Source organism: Vulpes vulpes, chromosome 1, assembly GCF_048418805.1.
Source record: "Vulpes vulpes isolate BD-2025 chromosome 1, VulVul3, whole genome shotgun sequence".
NCBI classification, from domain to species: domain Eukaryota; kingdom Metazoa; phylum Chordata; class Mammalia; order Carnivora; family Canidae; genus Vulpes; species Vulpes vulpes.
The window spans coordinates 12,568,869-12,588,598 of record NC_132780.1 but is presented as its reverse complement, the minus strand read 5'-3'; the positions used below and the strand labels follow the sequence as shown (position 1 = coordinate 12,588,598).

Genomic DNA, 19,730 nt, shown 5'->3' with positions numbered 1-19,730 from the left:
CAAGTAAGAGAAAGGGAAAGCCAGGGAAATAGAGAGGAATCAAGAAACAGCATCTGCTCTGGCTGCTCTTCCAGTTTCTAATCCCTTCCTGATCCTGTGTGTTCCCACCTCCAGGTCCCCTATAATGTCTCTGCATCTTTATGCAAAATTCCTCCCTTCTCTGCAGCTGGCTCGAGCAGAGGTTTCCGTTGCCTGCCAGCCAGACAACCCCAATGTAAGGCAGGTCTGAGGCCTCGGGGCCCAGGATGGCGTGTGAAGGCATGTGGGGGTCATACTCACAGAAGTCGCTATGCCTGCGCTGGCGGTGGTAGGTGGAGGAGGAACTCCGCTGTCCTTTGCTGTGGCTGGTGCCTTTGCTGGAGCCTGTTCCATTGGTAGTGTCGCTGGGCGCCCGCACCCGTGCCAGGGCCAGCCCCGGGGTGCCCCGGTCCCCACCCTCCTGCAGGAGGATGACAGATGAGGAGGCTCAGCCTCCATCCCCTCTGCCCCAGAAGTCCCTCCACCCCGGGCACCGCGCATCCCAAATGCCCCTGGCGCCTTCTGACCTCAGTCTTCCTGCCCAGCAGGAGGTAGGTGGCGGTCACTTCGTTGTACTTCTGGCTGGTCAAGGCCTCTTTGATTTCTTCCCGCGTGTAGCCCATACCCACCATCACCTCTGGGAGAGGGGGATGGAGAGGAGGTTCAATCTCCCCAGACCCTTCCCTTCCACTCGTTTCTGTGTCACATAGCAATGCCTGCTCTTTGGCCTCTTTAGTATCCATTCCTCTTTTCTACCAGCAGCACCCTGATTTCCTTGCAAGATCTCTTTCCAGCTCAGATCACCTGCCTGACTCCTGCCCGCACTGAGCCCCACGGGCAGGTATATAACCCAGGTCTGATCAAATAGAGTATTCCATCCCCAAGGCCACACTGATTGGTTGAGGGTGGGCATATGACCCGGCTCTGGCCAATCAGAGCATTCCATCCCCAGAACACACTGACTGGTTCAGGGGTAGCCAATGGGTACCAGCCTAGAGCTTCTATCAGAACATTTAGGGAAGTGGCTCTTCTTCTTGTTGGGGTACCCAGGCCACTAGGATATGCAGTTGCCAGCGTGTTCCTGTGGCCAGAGCTGCCTGGGAGAGAAGCCACCACTAAGATTCCCAACGACTGTCTCTGAGCACCTGAATCCAGCTGTGCCTGAAGCCCACATACCCTGGCCTTTATAGTTATGTGAATGAATCAGTGATGACTGTGAGGTTATAACCATATAAAATTGCTGACATTAACAAGTTTTCACCTAGTTTCAAATGGTCCAGCCTATTATTATTATTGGCATAAACCCGAACAGCTTGGATTTTCTCTTATGTACAACCATGACAGTCCTAATTAATGCAGCCAGCTCTAATGGTGGCCTTGGAGGGTTACTGGATAGTTCTTAAGGGGCTCTTTCAGGGCTAATGCTTTGGGGAGCAAAGAGTTCAAGGGTTCCAGGCTGGAGGATCTGGGACCAAAGGGTTGGTGGGTGAGGCACATGTCCACATGGGGATTTGCCCCCCAAACGTGTGCTTTACCAATGACTTAGGCCCAAACACTTCTGGACGTGATCTATGATTTCCTTTTGTGTCTTAATTGTCAAAACACTTTACATAGATTAACTCATTTAATATATTCACAACCCTATGATAGGTTCTACAATCGTCCCGTTTTACGGATGAGGAAATAGAAGCACTGAGAGGAGAAGCCACTTGCCCAGGGTCACACGGCTAGAAAAGTGGCAGCACAAGGATGAGAGCCTAGACTTCTCCGCTGTCCCTAATTGCCTTGCAAATTTCTCTCATGCGCTGACCGGAGGGGCAGGTGCTGGGAACCTCCTATAACCCCTGGCTCCGTGGCACTGAGCAACTAGGGCACCTGCTCTCCCTGACCCTCACCAATTCGCTTGGTGTCCCCGAAATCCTCTTCGGGCTCCGTGTATGGCTTCAGCTCCTCACCCTCATAGCCAATGTTGATCCATTTGTCTTTCATGATTTGCTGCAGGGATTGGGGGGCAGGATCAGGAAGGGGGAAGACAGGTATCAGAAGCAATTGAGGAAAATAAGGCCCATGTAGGGCCGCCTGCCCTGCCCCCCACTTCCAAGACCTAACCCCCCAGAATCGAGGGCTTCCTGAGAGCTGGCGCCTCCTCACCCATACCCCTAGTGCCCCTGCCGGAGCCTCCCGATGTCACCTCCCTCCTCCGCATCATCTGGGTCCCCAGCACCCTGTAATCAGCCTAGGAGCTCATTAGCTAATTACTGGCATGGCGGGGAGTGGGCGAAGCTGTTTGGGGGTGGCGTTGAGACGGGCCTAGGAGCCTTTTCCCTGGGGCTGCCTGGCTTCCCTCCCCCTCCCAGCTGGGATCATAAGCAGATGGGACACAGGAGAGGAAAAATGAGGGCAAGAAGGCTGCAATGTGAGGGGTGTGGGGCTGGGGCTTACCTCGAGAGTACAGCGTTTAGCTGGGTTCAGCACCAAAAATCTCCGCAGGATGCTCTCACAGTCTGTTGACATGTAGAAAGGGACCCGGTACTTCCCTCTGAGGACTCGCTCCCGCAGCTCCTGGGGGGATGGGGTTACTGGAGGCGGGGTCCACCCCACTTCCCCACCCATCACAGATACACACACACACACACACACACACACACACACACACACAGCACACACGCTCATCTTTCTCCCAATTCCTTCACAGAAGCAAACAGGTGGCAAAACCCCACCCCTCCCTCCTGACCGCAATTCCCCATCTGTAGAATGGGAGCCCTATATGCACCTTCATTCAGAGGAAATCTCGCAGGGGAAGTGACTTCTACAAGGCCTGGTCAGAGGCAAGTCAGCATCCGGGGTCTCAGTCTCCTCCTCTATACCCAGCGCTCACAGCACCCACTTCACAGGCCAGGGTGTCAGTAAGTTTAAGTCAAGTGCCCAGCACGTGTGTGGCCCAGAGTAAGTGCTACTTCAGTATTAGGTTTATGGAGGGGGAAGAGCGGGGTGTGTGGGGGATCCTGCCCACCCGGCTCCCACCCTCGGATCCCCCCTCCCCTAGGCATCCCTGAGACCCTGGCAGTCTCAAAGAATGAGAACTGATTTACATACAGACTTTTTTTTTGTAAAGGGCCTTTTATGAGGTGTCCTGCCAAGACGGAGAAAATAAATTCCACTCGCCGTGGCATGGCAGACCAGAGAGAGCTCCTCCACCCTCAGGAAATGGAGGGGGACAGGTGATGTGGGTGCGGGGGAGTCTCCGGGTGAAGCTCTGCTCTGCGTGGGGACTGGGGACTGGCCTGGGAGCTCCCTTCCCAGCATTCCCCTAAAAGGGCTAGAAGAGGCATGTGCCCGGGAGCCTCCTGGGTCCACAGAGCAGCCCAACCCGAAGGGTCGTGAATATTTAATTATAATGAGTATCACTTTCGGAGCAGAGCACTCACCCAGGGCCCGGGCAGTGTTCTGAGTCTTTATGCAAGGTACATCTGTGCTCACAACAGAGCTGTGATGCAGGCTATGATGTCCATCTTTCAACAAGGAAACTGAGGCCCAGAGAGGGTAAGTCACCTGTGCTAGGGGCGTGCAGCCAGAAAAATGGCAGGGCCGGGGCTGAAATGCAGGCGGTCCGGCTCCGGAGCCTGTGCTGTATAACCACTGCACCACCCTGCCTCTGTCACCAGGTAGTGAGAAGCAGCCACTAGGCCATCGACACCTCCACTGGTGCGGCTCCCGAGTGTAATGGCCTGGCCAGATGCCAGGTCCCGGAGGTGGGCTTTAGACACCCAGTTTGGCTCTAAGTGGATGTTCTTAATGGCCCCATCTTACAGGTGGGGAAACTGGTTCAGAAAGAGGGTATGTGCCCAGGCACTTACAAGGAAATGACAGAGAGGCGACCTGCCCCCAGCTGCCTGTCTTCCTTTGCCAGAAAGGTTTCGGGGGCCCTGGTGGGGAAGCCAGAAGAGCAGGTGACAAGGGCCTGGGGCAAGTGAGATGCCAGCGAAGCCCTCTGAAAAGGTCTCTTGGCTTCATGCTTGGGGCTCAGAGAGATTATTCAGTGATAGTGAGCACTTAGCACACCCCACCTCAGCTACAAGGCCGCTCAGCTGAGGCCTCTGCATAGAAGGGGTTCCCCCTCCTAATATTGAAGTAGCACTTACTCTGGACTCTAGGGACAGAGGGACATCGTGGCTGCCACTAACCCCCACAGGAACAGTAATAATGTGCTGGGACAGACTGATAGGGCCAGAGTATCCCCACACTAGTGACCAGAGCATCTCCCAAAAGGCCCCACCACGGGTCGTTCGTTCTCATCCTGTGACCCTTCTATAGGCGATGTTTCCCGATAAAAAGGTCAAAGAGGAGAACCCCATGGGACCCTGCCACTCAGTGCACACTTCCCACCGTTCTGTGTCCCCACCCCCATCCCCACCCCCAGCACTGGCCAGTATCTGACATGATACACATTTTGCTTATCTATTTTGTTTTCGGCCCAGCTCTGCTCTTTCCCGGGAGGGCAGGGATTTTTCCGTTTGAAGTGCCGCCCCATGCAAAAGGTTTTCAGTAGGTTCACCGAGTTTCGTAGACCTCACCGGTCAGTTCTAGAACATTTTCGCCCCCCCCCCCCCCCCCGGAAGAAAGCCTGTTCTCCAACACCCCCCAGCCTGTGGCAACCACTCATCTGCTTCCCATCTCTCTGGATTTGCTTGTTCTGGACATTTCATAGAAATGGAATCACACAGTGGGTGGCCTTTTGTGATTGGCTTTTCCCACTTAGCGTGTTCTCGGGGGTCAACTCAACCCATGGGCTTGCATGTTGGAAGGCAGAGATTTTTGTCTCTTTTGTTCATAGTGTATCTGCAAAACCTAGAATAGAACCTGACAACCCCCTGCACCTGATGGCAGGTAATAAATATTTACTGATTGAATGAGGGAGTGAGCTGGGATTTGAACCCAAGCCTGGGCTGCAAAGCCTGGGTCCTGGACCCCAACACAGCACAATCCACTTGGGCTGACCATGCGACTGACCATGGGGACCTGGGTCCTACCTCCCACCACCCCCCACCCGTCTTGCTATATGACCTCAGGCCAGCCCCGTCCCTCTGGCCCTCTACAAAGCAGATGTAGGGAGAGAGGTTGGGGGGCCCCCGATTGCAGGAGGGGTGCAGAGAGACCCTCCCCGGGAGATGAAGAGCTCCATGCCAGCCCCACCCAGCACCTTGAGGTTGTGCCCATCGAAGGGCAGGGAGCCGCTGACGAGGGTGTACAGGATGACGCCGAGGCTCCAGATGTCCACCTCTGGCCCATCATACTTCTTGCCCTGGAACAGCTCTGGCGCAGCATACGGGGGGCTCCCACAGAACGTGTCCAACTTCGAGCCCAGAGTAAACTCGTTGCTGAAGCCAAAGTCAGCGATCTTGATGTTGGCCTCGGCATCCAGCAACAGGTTCTCGGCCTGGGAGAGGGTAGGAGGTGGGTGTGTGTGGTGGACAGGAACACAGGCTCTGGAGCTGCCCCCCTATGGACCTATACTGACTGTGGCCCGGTCCCCCACTCCCTACGTGACCTTGGGCGTGACTTTATCTGTCTGGGCCTCGGTTTTCTCATCCATAGACGGAGGATAATCATAGCTTCTACCTCATGAGGCCATTTGAGAATTAAGTGAATCCTAAAAGGCCTAGAACAATCTTTCGCTATCCAGCAAGGACTATATAACATTGGCCATTATTATGCCATGTGGTCTGCAGAGCTGGGGATTCTCAGGCAATCTCCTGGCCCTTTCTTGAACCTCTGTTTTCTGAGCAGGAAAAGAAAACATGAGCACTGGCTGCTCAAGACTCATAAAAATGAAAAAAAAAAAAGTCATATTTTTAAACATTTTTATAAACGCCATTTCATAAGCGAGGAAACTGAGCCTTAGGGAGACCACCTCATGCCCACAGCAAGAAAGTGGCCCAGCCAGACTCCAAAGGAGGCCTGGCCTTGGGATGCCTGGTGGCTAAGTGGTTGAGCACCTGCCTTTGGCTCAGGATGTGATCCTGGGGTCCTGGGATTGAGTCCTGCATTGAGCTCCCTGCAGGGAGCCTGGCTCTTCCTCTGCCTGTGTCTCTGCCTCTCTCTCTCTCTCTCTCTGTGTAAAATCTTAAAAAAAAAGAAAAAAAGGGGGGGGCCTGGCCTCCTCATGGCTGGAGCGTGGAAGGAGTCTCCAGCTTCCTGCCTCCTGCAGATCTGGGTATACATACCCACTTTTCAAAGTACTGTTCACGTCTGGCCTGTCCCAGCCATTGCCTCTCCGCAGCCAGGCCACTGGCACCTACGGCTTCCTCACGGTCTCCCTACCTCCTGGTTGATTTGGATACCATCCCTCCCACCTACAACCCAACGGGGCAGAGAACCAACAAAGACACGTTTCAGAGAGTTTCCCCCAACCTCAGTGTAATGGCATCTCACTCTTGCTCAGGGGTGACACTTCCCTTCCTGGTGTTGAGGCTCCACAGTCCAGCCTGGGCTGGCCCCCTCTGTGTGCCCTAAACCAGATCCCCTAAACTCCTTCCAGCCACTTCCAGGACCCTCCACCAGGGGGCGTGCCTCCTCCAGGTGACGGCACACTCCCAAACCCCAAGGGGCTTTCTCAGAGGGTGGGTATAGACAAGGCAGAGAGTCTAGAAACTTCTACAGCAATTTGACAGTCGATTTTTATGGCTTTCCTGAATCTAATAATTATAGTTTTTAAAAATTGGTCTTGCGTTTTGGATATCTTTTTCGTTGTTGTTCACTTCACCTTTACTGTACTTCACAAAAGCGTGTATCACAGTGGACTGGGAATTGAAAATATTAAACCTGGTCCTTCACTCTAGATAACCTTGAGAAGACCTTCCATAAAGCAGAGCGCCTCACACACAGGAGGTGCTCAAGAAATGAGAGTCAAGACAACTCAATTTGAGAGGCACCTGGGTGGCTCAGTGGTTGAGCTTCTGCCTTTGCAGGGGGTGATCCCAGGGTCCCAGGATCAAGTCCCACACTGGGCTCCCTGCAGGGAGCCTGCTTCTCCTTCTGCCTATGTCTCTGGCTCTCTCTTTGTGTCTCTCATGAATAAATAAATAAAATCTTAAAAAAAAAAAAAAAAAAGACAACTTGATTGAGCAGGACAAGGGTTTCTCTCTCCGGTCTGGGACGAGAAGCCCTGAGACAGGTGGTTCTCTCTGGGTGGGGGGTGTGGAGCAGGGGTCCAGGCTGGCTGGGGCTTGCTTCAGTGGCTCTCTCTCTCTCTCTCTCTCAAAAATCCTTCCTTCTCAAGTTCAGAGATGCCTGTGATTCTAAGGCCCAGAGGTCATGCGACCCTGCAGCTCTAAAACCTTAGTTCTTGAAGGTTTCTGAGAGATGCCAAGGCTCCAGAGGCTCTGAGAGTGGGTAAGCCCTTTATGGTGTCCTGTGTCCTTGCTCAGCACACACATACTCGTGTGGGATGTCCTGGGACATTTTGTTTCTTTCTTTCAATTCTCCCCTCCTTCCCCCACCTCCCTACCTGCTCCCCCATCTGCTGGCCTTCCTTGGACACCAGAGCTTGGGAAAGAGTCAAGGGGCCCTGGATGCTGAGGGAGGAGGATGGGAAGGAAAGAAGGGGAATGTGGAGGCCCTAGGGGATCCCCAGGGCTGCTGGAGGTGGGACTGGGGACAAGTGTGGGTGGGTGGTCTGTGGGCTGAAGTCGGGGGGCTCACCTTCAGATCCCTGTGCACGATGTTTTTCTGGTGACAGTAGTGCACAGCCGATACAATCTGGAGGGGAGAGAAGAGAAGCTCAGTCACCTGTGGCCCCAAAGCCCTTGGCCTCTCTCAGACCCCAGGAACCTACTCACAACAGAGCCCCAGAGCCCCAGGCCTCCCCTAGGCACAGGCCGAGATGCTGGGGCCTGATGCTCTGATTCCATGACAGCGGGGACCCACACAGACACACATGTACACTCAGACACCTGGACACCCTCAGACATCTGCACACCCTCCCAGCAGGGGCACCAGAACCAGAAAATCACAACTAATCCCCTCCCGACTTGCACATCTGGAAACATGCATAAGGACACCATGCAGCTATAGACAGACACTCGGCCCCCACACACCCAGTACAGCCAACTAGGGCGTCTGGACAGTCCCGGACCAGCCCCCCGTACCCTTCACCCAGCAGACCTTCATGCCCCTTAGCATGCCCCCGTACCCACACACCTGGGCACCCACACACCTGCATACCCTTTTCCAACAAACGTACATGCCCACACCTGGGGCTCCTCACACATACACTGGGGCTGCCATATGCTTTTTTTTTTTTTTTTTTTAAGATTTTATTTATGTATTTATTTGAGAGAGAGAGACGACGGGCAGGGAGAGAGGGAAAAGCAGACTCCTCGGAGCTCAATCCCAGGACCTCGAGATCATGATCTGAGCTGTAGGCAGACACTCAACCACTGAGCCACCCAGGTGCCCATGCCATATGCACATCTACACTGCATATCTGTATCTGGGCACCCACACACCTATTTTCCACACGCCTCATCCGCACTGCTGTGCTCACATGCTCCAGTACCCTGGCCCCCACGCGCCCAAGCCCCACTCTTACACATGGGCCCACCCTTGCACCCACCTGTCCGGACACCCTCACACCTGCATCAGGGCAGCCTCTCACACCTGGGCATCTGCATGCTCACGGACACCCAGCTCTCCATCTTTACTCCCACCCAGACTTAAGCCCCCAGGTCACTGGACAGCACAGACCACCCCCTCCCCCGAGCGCCCAGGCCCTCCTCCCACCCGGGGATGGAGGTGCCGCCCCCAGCCCTGCCCCCCCTCACCTGTCGGAACTTGGCTCGAGCTTCCTTCTCCTTCATGCGGCCGTGGGACACGAGGTAGTCAAACACTTCTCCTGCAGGGCAGATGCCAAGTGGGATGAGCAAGGGGTGTGGGGGGCGCAGGGGGCAGGGCGGGGAGGGAAGCCTCACCGGCACTTGCGTATTCCATCACCAGGTACAACGTCTTCTCCGTCTCAATCACTTCGAAGAGCTTCACTGCAAGGATCCGGGGAGGGCAGGGTTATGTGGGGAAAAGAACCCCCCCCCAACTCCACCCACATTCTACTCTGCATGTGCTGACCAGAACACCCCTTATTCCAGACTGTTCAATGGCTCCCTATGGATGACAAGATTTTCCAAAATCCTCAGCCCTACGTCACCACCTTTCCTACTTTCTCTCCAACAAGAAAGTCGGCTCTGTGAGGCTGAGATTTGTGTCTGCTTTCTTCCCTGCTTATGCCAGAGGCCAGATGTCCCCAGCATCTGGCATAAAGCGGCCACTCAATAAACACTTCCCGAGTGAACAAACACATGGATGGATAAATGCTGTGGCCACATCCAGGCCTGGTTAAATCCGGCTTCTCTACATAAAGATCCCCGTCTCCCCCCTGCCTCATAACAATGACAGTGCTTGCTCCTGATGACAGTCATCAGACCAGCTGCCCCCCAACTTAGCTCTAAATGGAGGGTTTCGAATGCTCCATCTTATCCAACCCCCATGATGACCTTGAAGTAGGCCCTCTTATCAGCCCCACTCCAGAGGAGGAAACAGAGGCTCAGAGAGGTTAAGTGACTTGCCCAAGGTCACACAGCCAGTGAGCAGCGATATACAGCTAAGAGAAAACAGGTCTTTTTTTTTTTTTTTTTTTTTTTTTTTTTTTTTATTTATGATAGTCACAGAGAGAGAGAGAGAGAGGCAGAGACACAGGCAGAGGGAGAAGCAGGCTCCATGCACCGGGAGCCCGACGTGGGATTCGATCCCGGGTCTCCAGGATCGCGCCCTGGGCCAAAGGCAGGCACCAAACCGCTGCGCCACCCAGGGATCCCGAGAAAACAGGTCTTTCTGTTAAAGCTGCGGGTTCTTCTATCCCCCAGCTCTCTCCTCTGCTGAGTGCCCCACTTGGTAGTTTGAGCCCACACTCTTCCCCTCCTCACCGATGTTGGGGTGGTTTAGGCCCTTCATGATGCGGACTTCTCGGAACAGCTGGGCATGGCCAGAAAAGAAGAAAGAGAAAGATGAGGGTGGGCGGTTTCAGTGACCCTCTTCCCCACCTCGGCCCCACCTTGCTCCCTCTCCCAAAGCCTCACTTTCTGCAGGCTGCTGGGGTTCAGCTGGGTTTTGTCAATGATCTTGATGGCGACCTGGAGGTAGAAGGAAGGCATGAAAGATCAATGTGCCAAGGGCTTGAGTTGGGGAAGGGTCCCCAACCCAGATTGCCCCCCTCACAGAAAGCCCTCCATCAGGGCCTCAGGACCTTTGCATATACTGTTCCCACTGTGTTCAGTGCTCGCTGACTTCTATAGGGAAATATCCCTTATCCTGCAGCATGGCCTGGGTGGGACTGCTCCAAAGGCCTGCGTGAATGTGTGGGACAGTGACTGAGACCTTTCAGGGGGGCCCCTCTGTGAGAGCCCTCAGACCATTCGCCCAGCACATCTCCTTTGTTTTGAACATGTGAACTGTGAAACAATAAATAATAACCATAGCTAACATTTCCCGAGGAGTCACCCACCTGGCCTCAGTCTGGGTGCTTTACAAGGGAGAACGCTTTCAATCCTCACAATAGTGCTAGTATTATCCCCATTTCACAAACTGGGAAACTGAGGCACAGAGCTGTTAAGTCAGTTGGCCAGGGTTCCATGGCTAGTAAGTTCCTGGGCTGGGATTTTAACGTATGTAGCCTGATCAAGTTTAGCTCTTGAATACTTAAGAAAATAGAATTGATTGATTAGATTTAATTTTTAAAAATTTTAAAAAAGATTTTATTTATTAAAAAAATATTTCAAAAAAAAAATATTTCACTTATTCATGAGAGACACAGAGAACGAGGCAGAGACACAGGCAGAAGGAGAAGCAGGCTCCCTGTGGGGAGCCCGATGTGGGACTCGGACTCGAACCCAGGACCCCGGGACCACGACCTGAGCCGAGGGCACATGCTCAATCACTGAACCACCCAGGTGCCCCAATTTTTTTTTAAGTAATTTCTACAGCCAACGTGGGGCTCGAACTTCAGACCCCAAGATCAAGAGCCACATGCTCTTCCAACTGAGCCAGCCGCCCCTAGTTTTAAAAGAGCTGTGAGGCAGTCACCATGCGGGAACAATCAGAAAGTTCATGAACTCTTTCTGTTTGTCTTGCGGCGTGGTTTAAGTTTTTATTTTGAATCGCACTTTGGGGCAGAGCCGCAGAAATTTTTCAGTAATGAGGGGCTGTTTAAAGTCTTGACTCAGCCCTAGGTCTACAGCTTTCCCAGAAGTTTTGGGGGCCACCCCCAGTCACCCCCAGATTCCCTGGATTACAGAATCCTTCACTTGGGAGGCCCTGTTTCCTTAGAAGCTGGTCCTCTAGGAAGCCCCTGGAATCATGTTCAAGTTCCATACAAAGGGAATGACACGTTCTTCGTGCAGGAGAGGGTCTGTTAGCGTTCCTCATATCCTCGCGAACAGGTTTTTAATTTTGTCAAGCATTTTTTATGCCAGTATTGAGACGATCATATGGTTTCTCTCCTTGAATCTGTGAATGTGCTGAAGTACATGAATAAATTGTCAATTTGAAAAGAACTGTGCATTCCTGGGATGAACCCAGCTTTGTCATCACACGGCTTTCTTTCACTGATGTGCTGGGTCTCTTTACTAATATTTTGCTTCAGATTTTTGTACCTACGTTCCCATGTATGACCGGCCCATAACTGCATTCGTATCTAGTTTTGACATATTGGTCATCGTCCAGCTAGCATTTAAAATCAGCTGGGCAGTGGAACCCTCTTTCCTTAGTCTCTGGAAGTACTGGCATAAAATTGGAACGTTTGGTGGAATACGCCCATAAAACCATAGGGGCCTGGTGTCTTTTGTGTGTCTGGGGTAATGGCGTGTGGGCAGGAGAGAGTTCATCTAAGGCAAGAGAAATTGCTCCAGCCACAGCCTCTAAAATTAAAGGGGAACAGAGTAGCCATACCCTCCCCCCAGGTGGGAGTGAGAGGCTTCCTATCTAGGTTACAAGGTCTGTGTGGGCGCCTCTGCTATAATGTTGCCATCCTCCAAACACATGCCCACTCTGGGAGGGGAGGCGGGGAGAATGGGACTGTGGGTAACTGAGAACTCCAGGGAGATCGTGCTGTCATCTCATGAAAATTGCTGCAAGATCGGATGGAACCAAAATCCACCCCTGCAACAGGCAGGTGGTCCAGGTTTAGACACAAAAGCTGCGTGAATTCTTAGAAATACAACACACGGCTCTGCCGGCGACCTGAGAGTTCCCGACAATTCCGGGGACAATGAGAGATATCTGACGAGCCCTGGCCACTCATGTGCCGTCATCCCTGTTTGAAGGTGGGGAAAGTTTACTCCAGAGTGGATGTTCTTTACCACCACTTTACACTCCTACATCATTTTTTTTTTTTTTAAAGCTCTAGGCCCAACGTGGGGCTTGAACTCAAGACCCGGAGATCATGTTCTACCGCGGGGCCAGCCAAGCACCCCACCCACGTCGTTTTTATTACACAGCCTTCACCACGGGCCAAGTCTTGGGCAAATACGGACCTCATCTACATTTAATTCCCACGGTAGTCCGTCCAATTCTACTTGGATTGTTCTGGACAAACCTGAGATGTCCTGACCTGTCCCGGGGAGAGTCAGGGACTTACCTGAGGTCACAAAGCAAAGCGATGGCCAAGTCTGACCTCGCCCCACCTCCCACCACGTCGGCGCTGGCACTGGGATGGCAGGACTGGGCCCTGCGCCCCGCCCATCCCCCCACTCACCTCGCGGCCCGTGAGGATGTGCCGGGCCAGCTTGACTTTGGCGAAGTTGCCCTTCCCGATGGTTCTCAGCAGGCGGTAGTTGCCCACGTGGGGCTGCTCCTCGGGACAGGAGGCGATGGAGTTCCGGCAGCGGGCACCCAGGGAGCGGCTGGACCAGGATGGCCCTTTGTCTGAGGAGCGGCCACTGCCCAAGGTGCCATGCTGGACAGGGGAGACGGAGCGTGAGCGGTGGCCAGCGCCCGTCCCATCCCGCCCTCGAGGTGGCTCCCATGGGTGGGTGGTCCACTCCAGCCACGGCCACCAGCCCCTTCACGGTCCTTCTCAAACCCAGGCCAGAGAGAAGCAAGCTGCTTTCGGGGGTCCCCCCATTCCTTTCTACAAAAAGATGCCTCCAAGAACAAAAAACACTGGGGACCCCCCCAACTGGGCAGCATCCGGGGTCCCAGACATCAGGCCTCCTCCTCGCGCCCCCCAGTACCCCCAGCAGTTGGTCTACCCCCCAACCTCCTTTTCCATGTGCTGGGACCACAGCGTTTTATTCTAAATGCTGCAGCCCTCACTTCCAATCCATGTCCTCGATCTGGGTTCAAGCCCCAGGTCTCTCTCAGGGATCCTGGCATCCCGGGTCACCCATCACCTCCCCATCTGGGCGGCCCAATTACCCTCTGAACCCCAAAAGCAGCATCTCATTCCCAGCTTACTGCCTCTAACATTGCCCCCCAATTCTTACTGCCCCAAATTCGACTTCACACACTGTAACCAAGACTCTTTCATTTCGCCCGGACCTTCTGGCCCCACACAGCTACCTTCCTCCTGTGGAAAACACTGCTGCCTCCCCCGTGGCCCCCCACAACCCTGCGAACCGCTGTGGCTCCCACGCCAGCGCTCCCATCTGTCCCCGATGTTCTGTTCCTGCCGTCCTGTCCCTCCTGGGCCTCTCTCCCCCGCAGGTCACTGCCTGCTCCAGGCTGCCCTGTCCTGATTGTGAGCCCCAGGGACTGTGCCTCCCTTTCAGCGCTGGGGCCCAGGGTGCAGGCGACCGAGGGGAGCCACAGGTCCCAGCCAAGGTGGCTCTGTGATGCACCCCTGCCTGTGCCCTTCCCAGGGCGGGGGTGGGAAGCAGGAGGGCGAGGGGAGCTGAGGAGGAGGAAGGCCAGGTAGGCAACAGGGAATCTGCACGGCTACTTAGCACGGATGAATCCATCCGGTCATCATCCCCATCTTAAGGTAAGGAAACTGAGGCCCAGAGCTGGGCAAAGTTTATGCCAGAGTTGCTGTCCTTCACCCTCACCATATCACACTGACTCACACTCCTACGTGTTTGCATTACGCTGCTTGTACTACAGGCCAAGGCCTGGGCTAGTAAGCGCCTCATCTGCATTTAATTCCCACGGGAGCCCAAGGAGGGCGGTGCCTACATCCTCATACTCCAGAGGAGAAACTGAGGCTTGGACAGGGAAAGGGGACCCTGTCAAGGTCACACGGTTCACCCACAAGACACAGAAGGACCACCAGCACCACGGAAGCCCTGACCACATGCCGGCTGCCTACTGTGCCCTCGCCTGAGCCCTCCCTCGTGGGTCCCAGTTACTATCCACATTCTCCAGACAGGGGCCCCTGAGGCTGAGGCAGGGTGAGTGCCTCGGCCAAGGTCACAGGGCAAAGAAGCAGTGCCAGGGATTGATCAGGCCTGCTGGATCCTGAGTGCTGAGCTCTTTCCCACATCCCACTGGGCTGCTCCCAGTCCCAGGTCTCCTCCCAGGGGAGGGAGGGTGGGAAGGGAGGTGGAGATCCCAGCTGATAAGGCCCCTGATCTCCACAGAGATAAGGGCTTGGAGAAGGATCCCCATCAGGTGGCACCAGGGGAGCAGACTGGGGATGGGCTGGCACCCCACTGAGAGCGGCCTGCCTGTGGGACCCCTGCAAAGGGCGCTGGGGCAGTGGGTTACGGAGCCCCCCAGAGCTGGGGGCGGGAGCTAAAATTGGCCGGCACCACCAGCTGGCCCGGCTCCCTCCAGCCCGCCCGGCTGGCGCCCCAACACCCGGGCCTGTTGCTAGGGAACTTCCAGAGAGGCCAGGGCGGTGGCCCCCACCCCCCCAACCCGAGGTGGGGGAGCATGACCCCACATGGCTGTCGTCCTGGTAACCGGGTGGCAGGGGAGGAGCCTGCGACCTACAATTCCAGAGGGAGAGGTGAGTCCCAGCCAGGACCCACAAACAGGACTTACACACTAGTTGTGAGGAGAGGAGATAAGAGGAGAGGAGGGGAATAGTCCTCCTCGAATGCCCACCAGGTGCGAATCTGGACCACAAAAGGGGAGGGAGTGCTCGGATGAGCCCCATTTTACAGATGCGGAAACAGAGGCTCATGGAGGTGACATCACCTGCCTGAGGTCACGCAGCTAGGGAGGGATAGAAACTGGATTTGAACCCATGCTTGTCTGAATGATCAAAGCAATAATAATAGCGCGGCTACTTGTGCACCTTACTCACATAATCTCCTTGGCTCCTTAAAACATGCCTAACAGGGAGGTGCTACCATCAACCCCATTTTGAGATAAACTGAGGCTCGGCGCAGGGAGGGGATCTGCAAGCTCCCGCAACAACCGATGATGACAGCCCCAGGTGGAGAATGCACGGGCCGGGCCGTCTGACTCATATCTATAGTCACAATAGCAGCCGACATGTGCGGAGCCCGTCCTAGGTACCAGGCTTCACCCGTGTCATCTCGAGTAATCCTTGGAGGGACTCGAGGGATCGTCCCCATTTTTCAGAGCAGGAAACTGAGGCTTAGAAAGGGAAGAACCGGTAGTCTGAGGACACAATGCAAACCGGCTGGCAGAGAGAACCAGCATTTGAACCGGGGCCCGTGGGCTCCCTGGCACTTCCTGAGTGATTTGGGGGAAGGGTGGGTATCTCATTGGAGACTCCAAATCAGAGTCTGGTCTATAGTCTGTGGGCTGCGGCGGCGGTGGGGATCTCTGTGAGGGAGGGTCTTGCAGGATGAAGGGATGGAGCTAAGGCTCTCTGGTGGGGATGTGGACTGAGGGTGGCTGGGGAGGGGGGGGTGGTCCAGGGACTTGGCAGGGGCTGAAGGGGAAAGGGACAGTGACCCCACCTAGGGAGGAGGCTGGCACTGGTTGGTGGGAGGCTCTTTAGAAGGGTTGAGAGTAATCAGAAACTAGGGAGATGGGGAGGGAGGTGTCTCTTAGGCTTGTTCTGGGCTGTGGTATAGGGACAGGGGGCCTGGGAATAGTGGGAAGGATTAAAGCCATGGGGCAGTGGGACTCAGACACCAAGGAAACTCTTAGAAGATAAAGAAAGGGGTTTCTAGGAGTTTCTAGTCTTTGGAAGTGGAGAAAGGTCCAGGAGCATGCAAATCCTGGAGAAGGGGCTTTTTGGCCAAGGGGCAGCCCAGAAGAATAAAGCCTGAGCCTTGTGGAGGTCAAAAGGACCTAGAAACTTGGGGAGGAGGTTTCCTGCAGACAGATCCCAAGAGAAATGGGTTTACAACCAGGGCAAGACCACAGGCTTCGAGTGCAGGAGTCTTCTAAAGAAGGATTTGGGGCCCAGCCTTGTGAGTTGGGAGAGGCCTCCAAAGCTGAGGAGGGGGCTTCCCTGGGAGGCCAGACCCCCTGCAAGGAAGGAGGAGGCCCTGAAACAGAACAGATGGGGGCCTGGAGATTAGGGGAAGAGGTGGTGCCCTGGGAGGGAACTCCTGGCCTAGGAGGTGATCAAGGGGTTGGGGACTTGGGGAGGGGGCTTGCCTGAACCTGAGCAGTTGATACAGGGAGGATGAGGCCTGGAGTCAGACTAGTCCATAGTCCAGGGCCTAGAAATCCCAGACTAGGCTAGGAGCCTGGACGCTGGAGGCCAAGGCTGCTTGGGAGAAGAGCCCAGGGAGGGTCTGGGGTGCACGAGGAGGGGGGGACCTGGGGTGCTGGGAATCCAGGGACAGGGCTGCTTGGAAGACAGAGACCAGGCCTGGGAGTGGAGAGACCTTGAACAAGCCAGAAAGGGCCCTGGGCCCAGGAAAAGGTGGAAACCGGCTTCCTGTGAGGGGGTGCCCACAGGATCCGGGAGGATCCAGAGGGGCGGAGGGCTGAGAATAAGAGGGGGGCTCCTGGGGAGCCCGGCACCCACATCCAGATGGGGAAGGCCGGCGCCAGAGGCGGGACTGGGCCAGGCCTTCCTGGGAGAGGGCCAGGGCCGGGCCTCCGGGTCAGGAGCCCTGCAAATCCGGGAGCGGGCGAGTTGTCGGATGCGGGCGGCCAGGAGGGGAAGGGGCTTTAGAACACGCCGGGGGGGAAGGGAGGGGCTCCTGGAAGGCAGAGGAGGGGGCTTCCTGGAGGGAAGGGACCCGAGCGGAAGCGGTCTGCAGAGGGACAAGAGAGGGGTCCCGAGAGAGGGGCGCCCCCAGGGGTCGGGCTGGGCTGGAGTGGGGGAGGGTCGAGAGGCCTGGAGTCCGGGCGGGGGTCGGGAGGTGGCCAGCGGGGCCGGGCACGGCGAACCAAGGTAGGGGCGCGCGGCGAGGGGCACGCCAGGCGAGGGGCTCGGCGGCTGAACCCGACCGGCGCTCCCCAAGGGGCCGGGCCCCACTCACCGTGTCCGAGTTCCGATCGTTGCCCGGGGCCAGCGCCGTCCGCGAAGACATTTTCTCCGGGTCCCGGGGGACTGGGCGGCCGGGTGGGGGGGGCGGGGGTCCCGGGGTCCCCTCTCTTCCCCTCCCCCCCCGCTGGCCTGGGGACGCGAGCTCGAAAGCTGGGCGCCGTGCACACCGGGGTTCGCGCCGCGGGAGAGGGGGCAGGGCGGGGAAGGGAAGGGGACGCCGAGGGTCCTAGTGGCCCCGTGCAGCGGGGGCCCGGGGCGCCATGGGGGCGGCGGGCGGGCGGGCGGGCGGGGGCCGGGGAGGGGGCGCGGAGCCGGCCCGGGCGGCGGCGGAGGGAGGCGGTGGAGGGGCCGGGGAGGAAGGGACGTCAGGGGGAGGGGCGGGCAGGGCGGGGCCGCCGAGACCCCGCCCCCTGCCGCCGGCCCTTAAAGGCGCAGGCCCGGGCTAGCCGGGGGCTCTGGGGGCGGAGGCAGGTCCGGGCGCGTCGGTGGCGAGCGAGTTCGCACAGGAGAGAAGCGACTCACCGGAAGAGAAGGGGAGAGGAGCCCCGGGGCAGAGCGCCAGAGACGCAGGGAAAGGTCCTGAGAGACGCAGAGATAGAGAGACAAAGAGACCCCAGGAGAGAGGGACAGAGGTAGGCAGAAACCCAGACGCACAAAGAGATGTAAAGGGAGCAGAAAGATCGGAGCGACAGTGAGAGAGAGAAAGAAAGAAGAAAGAGGGAGAAGAGGCAGGGAGAGAGCCGCACACAAAGAGACAGGGATTCAGAGAGAACAGGGACCCGCACACGGAGACGGAGGGAGAAGCAAAAAGAGACAAAGAGATCCAGAGACTCGGAGACCTGGGCAGAGAATGGGGACAGAGGCCGGGAAGCCCCCAGGACGCGAAGCAGGTGGCCGGCGCTGTCCACTTGCTCCCTCCCAGCGCGTCCTCTCTCGGGCCCAGGGGCCCAGGAAGTTCTGGGGAGCGTAGGGCTCAGGGTCCCGGGGGCATAGTGGGCTAAGCACCGCCTCTGCCCCAGGCTGAGCACCGTCTCCAGCACGGCTGCCTCCCACCTCCCAGAAAACTCCAGAGCCCGGGGTTGTGGCTGCAGCTCCTCTCCTGCGCACCCCAGCTGGGGTCTGAGGACTCTCCCTATGGCTCTGGGACTCAGGGGGGACCTCAGTTTCCCAATCTATAAAGCGAGGGGGAGGATCTACATGTTGCCTTCCCTGGCAGGGCTGCAGCAGGTGCCAAAGAGCCCTGTGTAAGTATTCACCTGCAGGGGCGCAGCTGCTGTCTGGATGGGCAAACTGAAACCAGAGAGGGCATGCTTGGCTCAGGTCATCCAGCCCTGTGGGCACCACCCATGCCCTCCAGACCGGGGTGGGATGAGAGAAAGAGGGGCATTGCATAGCCCTGGCCTCAGAATCTGGCCCTTGGGCGGGGTCCATGCCCAGCCCCTGTCTATCTGACCATCTTCTCGCCTCAGTTTCTCTTTCTAAAGTAGGGGTGTGGTGCTAACAGCAGCGTGTTGGAGTCAGCTCGAGTGAGCTGATTGTTAAAGTCTCAGGGATTTTGGAACTGGTTGTTAAACAGGCATTATAAAAAAATTAAATTATGCAAACACATAATTAAGTAAATTCTGTTTAAAACAAAGGTAATAAATACTCATCACAGCCTAATTATTTTTGCTACATCTTACTATTATCTGTGATCCTAAGGTTATTTACACCTATTGAATGTTCATAATGACACAACTGTATAATGTGCTTCTGTGCGTCTCTCACCCCCCAAGTCCCCCGGCCCCCTGAAACGCTTTCATTGACATCACGGTGGCTTGGCATCACTGAATTCAAGCTTGAATCAGCCAGTGCAGGAATATTTATTTACACCATGGAAATTGGCAAACGCCACAAATCAAGGTCCCCCCCCCCCCCAGAGCTGGTTGTTAAACATTTATCAGCATGTCACTGGCTGATACTATCAGCTACACAGACTCAGAGAGGCTTCCTTTGTGCCAGGCTCTGAGCACTTTATCCTTTCTGCCACCCTGTGAGGCTGGACCATCATCATTAGCCCCACTTACACAGGAGGAAACAGAGAGCCAGAGAATCTAAAAAAATAAAATAAAAAAAAAATCACATGCTGAAGGTCACATGGCTGGTGAGTGGTGGGACTGGGATTTGAAACCAAGTGCCTCCAAATTCTGGAACTTGGGCTCTTAACCGCTGTGGCTTCCTGTCCCCGAAAAATAATAGCAACCTCAGTCTGCAGCAAGTTAATGAGACAATAAACATAAATGTTTCGCCTGTGAACAGATTA

The 19,730-nt window shown here is 55.8% G+C and overlaps 1 protein-coding gene across 2 annotated transcripts in view; it reads right to left on the bottom strand.

Annotated features, from left to right (window-relative positions):
* MARK4 (microtubule affinity regulating kinase 4) overlaps positions 1–17,645 on the bottom strand; it is a 29,883-nt gene extending 12,238 nt beyond the window's left edge. Inside the window, exons 1-12 of one of the 2 annotated variants that reach the window (XM_072754920.1) lie at positions 17,421–17,645; positions 12,818–13,018; positions 10,146–10,199; positions 9,993–10,041; positions 8,988–9,053; positions 8,841–8,911; positions 7,720–7,776; positions 5,219–5,455; positions 2,461–2,580; positions 1,914–2,013; positions 546–655; positions 280–439 (exon numbers count right to left, since the gene is read on the bottom strand). In XM_072754920.1, coding sequence (XP_072611021.1) covers positions 280–439; positions 546–655; positions 1,914–2,013; positions 2,461–2,580; positions 5,219–5,455; positions 7,720–7,776; positions 8,841–8,911; positions 8,988–9,053; positions 9,993–10,041; positions 10,146–10,199; positions 12,818–13,018; positions 17,421–17,471 — 1,276 coding nt within the window. In that variant the 5' untranslated portion in view covers positions 17,472–17,645. The remainder of the gene's footprint in view (positions 1–279; positions 440–545; positions 656–1,913; positions 2,014–2,460; positions 2,581–5,218; positions 5,456–7,719; positions 7,777–8,840; positions 8,912–8,987; positions 9,054–9,992; positions 10,042–10,145; positions 10,200–12,817; positions 13,019–17,420) is intronic. The other variant, XM_072754919.1, reaches the window with a different exon arrangement.
* Between the last annotated feature and the right edge of the window lie 2,085 nt (positions 17,646–19,730).